General features: G+C 44.0%; 1 protein-coding gene across 1 annotated transcript in view; it reads right to left on the bottom strand.

Moving 5' to 3' along the window:
- Nucleotides 1-8,129, bottom strand: part of SMARCC1 (SWI/SNF related, matrix associated, actin dependent regulator of chromatin, subfamily c, member 1) — a 91,064-nt gene that overhangs the window by 54,655 nt on the left and 28,280 nt on the right. The window contains exons 13-14 of the mRNA XM_009885686.1: nt 6,260-6,381; nt 1,817-1,888 (exon numbers count right to left, since the gene is read on the bottom strand). Of these exons, the coding sequence (XP_009883988.1) occupies nt 1,817-1,888; nt 6,260-6,381 (194 nt within the window). The remainder of the gene's footprint in view (nt 1-1,816; nt 1,889-6,259; nt 6,382-8,129) is intronic.

Below are 8,129 nucleotides of genomic sequence, written 5' to 3'. Positions count from 1 at the left end.
TCTCCCCTTTTTGGCCTTCTCTTCTCCAGGCTGAACCCCCCCAACTCTCCCAGCCTGTCCTCCCAGCAGAGGGGCTCCAGCCCTCCCAGCATCTCCGGGGCCTCCTCTGGCCCCGCTCCACCAGGTCCATGTCTCTCCTGTGCTGAGGCCCCCGAGCTGGAGGCAGCACTGCAGGGGGGTCTCCCCAGAGCAGAGCAGAGCGCAGCAGAGGGGCACAATCCCCCCTCGCCCTGCTGGCCACGCTGCTGGGGATGCAGCCCGGCATGCCGGGGGCTCGCTGGGCTGCCGGCGCACGTTGCCGGCTCATGGCCAGCTTTTCCCCACCGAGCACCCCCAAGTCCTTTCCGGCAGGGCTGCTCTTCTTGTCGTGTATGAAAAATGCACAGCTTTGCTGATGTTAAGACAACGTACTGAGAAGACACCTCAAATGCTTCATTTAGTACTTAATTAAAAAAACCACTGGTTCAAAATCCCCCAAAGCCGCTTTGCAGCTAGACCAAGATTTGTCACCAAGATAAAGTGAACACAACTAGCCCAGTTCCACTGTCCAACTCAACAAGCATACAGCGGTGTTCGAATTTACGATTTTTTTTTGTGAACTCTCACATTTTAGGGCTATAATTTTAATATAAACAAGCACACTGTTCAAAAGCTTGATGTTGACCACCTTCCTTTAATCAATCGCCTTTCAAGATTGCTCTGAATAACTAAATTTACTGTTAAAACAAAAAAATTCTCAGAGAAGGGGAGGTGTACTTTTACTAATGCGCGTAACAAGCCTTGCAGTAGATTCTCAAGGTAAGCATTTGATGCAAAATCAGCAGCTTATCTCATTACATTGCTAAGTCAGATCAAAAGTTAATCATTTCACGTATGATAAAACCTGCACTACCTCTAGTCAATAATCAGCTTTTTTTTTTACCCAGTTTCAGGGAAGCTGTTTAAGCCGTTTAAACAACCATGTGTGTATAATTTTGAATTAAAACCACTTGAGTTTAGCAGTAGACTCCAAATCCCACAAGCAGATGAGACAGGTACAAACTGGATCTAAATTCAACCGTGAGAACTCCACTTAGATTTCATAGGCATGTCCAGAATTAAACTGTCACTAGGGGGTTTGGAACAGCTATATATATAAAAAAAGATATTTTTCTTCTTGCAATGCACAACTCCAGCTCTCTGATTTAAATCAGACTACCAAATATTTGAAAACACAGTTACATCTCAGGCCTGTGAAGATTCATTTTCCAACCCTCACCTGCACTTTCAGAATTACCCATCAGCTGCTCAGGAACCGTGAAATCAACACAGATAACTGTGCAAAATCCATTCCACAGCCTGACACAGCATCCTACAACAAACTCGGTCATCAGCGCTTACACGCGAAACTCCCCGAGCCTCAAAAATACAGCATGGCGTGAGAAGTGAGAGGAAAATAAGGAGGATTATTAAGTTTCCACAGTATCATGAAATTTTTCAGATGTCTTCGGAAGATGATTGTATCTTGTACCACACAAGAAAATTCAAGAATTTGTTCCAGTATTGCTTGGAAGAAACTGGTTTTATTTTTCCTGGATAACCACTATTAACTATTACTTTGATATTTAAACTTTTACCTCTACTACAATAATGCACAGACACTATCAAACTACAAAAAGTGGCTGCAGAGGTGCTCTTTCCTTCTTTCATGCCCCTGGAGACAGTATCTGCTTAGCACACGTGTTGCTGAAGTGACCCCGGGATTCAGAAAACCAGAAGCTCCTTTATCTTGCTGCACTCTTACACACCTATATTCACCTATATATGTTTTACTTACATTTCTGGAGTCTTGGACTTGTTTTTTCCATTGAAGAATTCAGGAAGAGCACGACGTTCAATCACATGAATACTGTAATAGAAACATACAATTCAGATGCCAAATACTAAGTAACCTTGGTTATATATATATATATATATAATGATCTGCACACCTTCAGATTACTATTTTGAGGGAGAAGATTCACAGCAAGCGTTGTTTTTTTATTAACCCCAGTATTCTAGCGTGACCCTTTGAAATTTCCTTATTTCATCAAACAAGCAAAGCTGCGTTAAAAAAGCATCACAAAATCCAGTCATTGATCAAAGTGAAACTACGCACCCAACGCTGCCCTAATCAAACTCTGAGAAGTGCTGAGCAGCCCGTTTTCTACCGTACCTTCCCGAGCTCTACTGAGATACGTATCTGCTATAGCCCTGTCATTCCCCCCTACACCTGCCAGTGCTCTGTCACCCTCACCGTAAAGAAGTCTTTCTGTGTATTTGAATGGAACTTCCTATGTTCCAACTTGTGCCCATTGCCCCTCGTCCTGTCACCAGGAACCACTGAAAAGAGTCTGGCTTCATCCTCCTTCATCCCACCCTTTAGATACTTGTACGCAATAATCAGGTCTCCCCTCAGCCTTCTCTTCCCCAGGCTAAAGAGTCCCAGCGCTCTCAGCCTTTCCTCATACGGGAGATGCTCCAATCCCTCAGTCATCTTGGTTGCCCTACGCTGGACTCACTCCAGCAGTTCCCTGTCCCTCTTGAACTGGGGAGCCCAGAACTGGACACAGTATTCCAGTTGTGGCCTCACCAGTGCCGAGTAGAGGGGGAACATGCCCTCCCTCGACCTACTGGTCACACTCTTCCCTATGCAGCCCAGGATTCCGTTGGCCTTTTTGGCCACCAGGGCACACTGCTGGCTCATGGATAATTTACGATCTACCAGCACCCCCACATCCTTCTCCTCAGAACTGCTTCCCAGCAGGTCCACCCCCAACCTATACTGGTGCTTAGCATTCTTCCTCCCCAGGTGCAGGACCCTGCACTTGCTCTTGTTGAACCTCATGAGGTTCCTCTCTGCCCAGCTCTCCAGCCTGTCCAGGTCCCGCTGGATGGCAGCGCGGCCCTCTGGAGAGTCAGCCACTCCTCCCAGTTTGGTATCATCAGAGAACTTGCTGAGGATACGCTCTGTCCCCTCATCCAGGTCATTAATGAATATATTGAACAAAACTGGACCGAGTATTGACCCCTGGGGGAATTCTGTATTCTGACAGAAGCATCTTCGTTCTCCAACCTAGTAAGTGCAAACACTCAGCAAAGTACCAACACCTCAAACCAGCTTTTACGGTATATACTTAGAAGACGGGAGTGCAGGTGCTTCGAGTCCAACTCCGAAGTTGGATCTACAGCAATTACTAGCGCTCACAAGTCAGGCAGGAGACTGGTTTCAAGAATGTAGCTAGTACCTCCCCTGGGCAACTGGGAAAAGAAAATCCAAAGTATGGGTATGTGGAGCAACTCAACACTGTCTGAAAAATAATTCTTCCCCTTTGCACTCCAAGGAATTTTTCATGGAGCAAGAACTGAGCACATATGGGAGGGCAGAACTAATGACACACGAGATGCTATGCATTATCTAAAATAAACTAAGGTAGCGATCACAGAAAATTCAGCTTCAGTTATTTGACAGACTTTTTTTTTTCCCTTCCACAGCTGTTCCAGGTGAAGAATTTAAGTTTAAATGTTCTTTTAGCAAAATCTTCCACTCTGCATGAACTACCAGCCTGACAATGGAAACAGCACTGCAGAAACTTATGAAATCACATTCTCATACTTCCTAAACAAAGGATTAGAGAAAGTGATATGATTTATTTTAACATAAATAAGGAAATTTGGTCCTGAAACGTTTTAATTGCAGGGTGATTACACCGATGGAGTTCTACCAGCAGCAAGTGAACGAGATCCTTTTGTGTTATCCATGGCATATAATGTGATATATAAGAGGGTTTTCACTGCAAAGCAAAATCATAATGCAAGTTATAACAATTATAGCAGCCAGAGTATAAGAAAGTCGACATCAAGTTCCAAAGACCTTAATATGCAAATTGTTTGGAGGACCTAAGATTTAACTCACATATTACAAAGTGAGGAAATAGCTTCAAGATTAAAAAAACTTCCATTGTATAAAAACGTGTCAAAAATGCAGCACTTGTTAGAATAAGATATAAGAGAAACTTGTAGAACGGCACATGCTCTATGCAAGTTAAAATCTGGAGAACTACAATGGTCCTTTAAGAACTGTTGCTTTTAAAGGAAATGCAGAAAGATACATTCTTTAACAATCTCCCTTCCTTCTGTATGTTTAGCTTTAACCTACCACGGAATTGTCCATTTACGCTGATCCCGCTTACTCTTAACTTGTCATTCATAGGAAAATATTCTAACTTGAAGATGAAGATTAACCAATAAACTGTTCAGATTTTAGTAACAAATTATCTAGGTCTTGCAATGATGTTACCCAACACACGAGAGATTACACTGAAACTGAACTGAGTATTAAATAAAATTAATATTTTTACTAGAAAATCAATTTTAGCAGGGACTGTTCTAGAACAGCAGTTTATAAAATACTTTGAGAAGCAGATCGGAATTATTCTTCAGCTTGCTTTAAATCAATTGCCACCGGACACATTAAAGCGGTATTTGCAACTTGGGAGGGCTGCGGAGAGTGGTTTGCTTATCTATTGACATAACCCAAGAAGCATTTGCTGGCCCAGCAGCAGTATCACCTGCAGCCCGAGGTGCTGCCTACAGGCTCTCTGGTTCTCCAGAATACAAACGCCCAACTCTGAATGAAAAAGAAGTGTTCAGAGACAGAAAAATGTCCGTCTCACAGCTGTGCTGTTATTTCAGCCTTTAATCCAAATCAGCTTAATGTGCTGTCTCTGGACCACTAGAATCCCCAAAAAAACAAACCAACAAAGCTTCTTTTCACATCATCCCGCTACCTTGCGAATATCCACCGTTCCCATCAGAGATGCTTTTAAGTTTGGCTCTCACAGGGTCAGAACAAGCACACCTGATGCAGTGAGAAGTTTATTCTGTTTCTTCAAAAACACCGCATTAGCCTTAGCCATGTGTCACGGTGATTTAGCTCTTGGAACGCCAGGAGAAATACTGCCGCTGCTACAAATGCACCGATCAAATGTTCTGAAGCAACTGTTATCAACCAGTCACTCCCAAAAGGCATTTGTACAATACTGTAAGAGTGATGGCAGGACAAAACGTCATCATTGTCATTATCTTCTCAGTAGGGATGTGTTATTGTACCTTCCCCTTACAAACAAGGAATTGAAGCAGAGGTCACAGACACACCTACCTTGGTTTAAAGGAACCCTCCGTCAGCCCGAGCTACGCAAAGCTGCCGTTCCTGATCTACAGCAGATCCACAGCTCTTTATCCCTTCATGAAGCGCATCAGTGGAGCGTTTCATTCTGCACGCGTAACAGAACTACACCTCAAGCTTTTCCACTCACAAAGCAATTGAAGCCCCTACAAATTCAGACTATGTGGTCCTCAGCTTTTCTGCTTGCAGGACCCTCTCGGAGTGGGAGAGCGAGAGGACTGAGAAAACGGATGCTTCTATTTATGGGGATTGAGGTCAACTCAAGCCACCAGCACAGACATCGGCTAAGCAACTGACCCAAGGTAACAAAGTTTGCCAGAGCTGGAAATTGAACCAAGCCTCACACCAACAGTTCAGACCCCATCTTAATTCACTACTATAAAACGTTATCCACTTGTGAAACTTGCCCATGAATCCTGATACTTAAAGTATCCCAGCACTTCTTTTTAGATTCCAGCCTAAACAATGTCTCAACTCCTAGAGCTAAGCCAAAACACACGCTCCAACGACAGCCCTTCCAGACAACTGACCAGTCCTTATTCTGTTTCCAAAGAGGTTTTTATTTAAAGAGTACTACATAAGAGTTTAACTTGTGGAGGCACTTTCATTCCCAATCACTTGCTTCTCACCCCACACCAAAGTTTGAGCATACAGAGAACATTGGGGTTACTATAGCGAGTTATGTGGTCACAGCACACCACAAACCTCTGACTCCAAGCAGGATTCCAAAATGAAACGAGTACCCTCCCTGCGTAATCATTAATTAAGCCTCAAACTCAAGATCTGGAGCAAAAGAAAAGTCACCAGTTTTCAGAAGTAGATACAAACATAGGAAGATCATACAAGGACTTGAAAAGTAGGGAAGCGAAAGGAACTGTTTTCTCAATCCCTGAAAGCTGCCAGAAGTCACCTCAGAAAGATTCTTAAATGGAAAAGACGCACCCATACGTGGGAACTAGACCTAAACAGAATTTCTTCCAGCTCTCAGCTTGACTTATGAGAAACAACAACCAGAACTCGAAGTCTTCCCCCAGTTCCCAATTACTTTCTTACCAGTTGTAGTCAAACCAAGATGCATAGCTTGGAATAATGATGTGGTTGGTTTGTTCTGTGACGTTATCTTCACCTGGATCAATTGACCGGCTTTGATCACCCTTGTTAGGATCTTCATCTTCCTGTATCATAGAGGGAACACAACAGTTAACAGGTTGCAAGAGAGAGACCTAACAACTCTCAGACAGCACAGAGCTAGTCCAAAACAAGTCCTTTCCAATCCTGTGCAGAATAAACTTTTCTTGATGTAATCTCTGGTCAGCGGGGAAAATCTCAGGGACCAGAGAAAGTGTAATCTGTGTTTGTAACAATATTAAAGAAAGCATAAGGCCAGTAAGTTTTCAGGGAGCCAGCTCCCAAATCTCAAGGGCATACCCGGCACTACAGTTAGATCACACTTCGCCTCCTGTTCATAAAATTAAGCGTGCTCTAACTATGGGAGCAAACGCTGCATTTGAATTCTGCAGTATACTGCAACCACGTGATGCACACAGCGTGACTGTCAGCCTAGCTCTTGCTGCCATCTCCAGTTACTGACACCGCATCAATATTTTAATATTGTCTAAGACACGCTGTATTTTTTGCCACTCTTCCCCCATTAACCTTCTCGCTCCTCAGAGGAGCATTAACAGAAATCAGATTCGTTACTTCAAGTTTCACAGGGAGACACTTGTCAGCGGTAATAGTTTTCATGTCTGCAAAACTGCGCCTCATTACCCTAGATTTTTGCTTGGATAAACTCACTTTGATCAATCTTAAAGCTGATCTTGGATGTTTCTTGTGAAGAAGAGATACTAAGTTCAACCTCTAACTGTGCACGTCCCCCGCATTTGCTCCCACCCAGAGGGTGAACAGAGCCGTGAGTTTGTTCGTGCAGCGCCGCGACGGCACCAGTGAGCAAGGCTTTAAGATTGCCAAGCAGAGGGACAAGTCTCAGGTCACTTTGTTGCTTCACAGCAGAAGGCTCCCGTGATCTCAGGGTGTTCCGCACCTTGAGTTCCTGCACACGTTCACTTCCCGAGCCAAAATGATAAAGAGAAGGGTATGGATGTAGTGAACAAAGAGGGTGAGGAAAGGGTATGAACTGTGCGAGAAGCCCCCAGGTGCTGTTTGAAAAGCCTGTAGGCAGTTCAACATTAAATGTTTTTCTTTACCTGAATTACTAATCCAAGCAGATTTCAGAGAAACAGAAGAGACTGTTAAAAATAACAAAGTCCCTAAAGGAAGATCTCAAAGAAGAAGATCTCATCATTGGCATTAATGACGTATCTTTTTCTGGGACTAAATTCCCCCAAAGACAACAAGATATCATCCTAAATATATTTAGTGATCCAACAACAACTACTCAGAAATGAAGTCCTTCATCTCATCATCCTCTAAACTTCCAACACCCTTCTCCTCTCAAAATGCATTTGCTGGACAGAGAAACAGACCACGGCCTCTCAAGAAAACCACCGTTAGCACAGGACATAAAAAGCAAACATCACAGAATCACAGAATGGTCAGGGTTGGAAGGGACCTCTGGAGATCATCTAGTCCAACCCCCCCGCCAGAGCAGGGGCACCTACAACAGGTTGCACAGGACAGCGTCCAGGCGGGTTTGGAATGTCTCCAGAGTGGGAGACTCCCCCACCTCTCTGGGCAGCCTGTTCCAGTGCTCCACTACCCTCCAAGTAAAGAAGTTCCTCCTCAAGTTAAGATGGAACTTCCTATCTTCAAGTTTATGCCCATTACCCCTCGTCCTGTCACTGGGCACCACTGAAAAAAGACTGTTCCCATCCCCCTGGCATCCTCCCGTTAAGTATTTGTAAGTATTAATAAGATCCCCCCTCAGTCTTCTTTTCTCTAGACTAAAGAGACCCAAGTCCCT

This window comes from Charadrius vociferus, unplaced genomic scaffold (genome assembly GCF_000708025.1).
Source record: "Charadrius vociferus isolate BGI_N301 unplaced genomic scaffold, ASM70802v2 scaffold825, whole genome shotgun sequence".
NCBI lineage: Eukaryota > Metazoa > Chordata > Aves > Charadriiformes > Charadriidae > Charadrius > Charadrius vociferus.
This window is presented reverse-complemented; position numbering and strand designations above follow the sequence as displayed.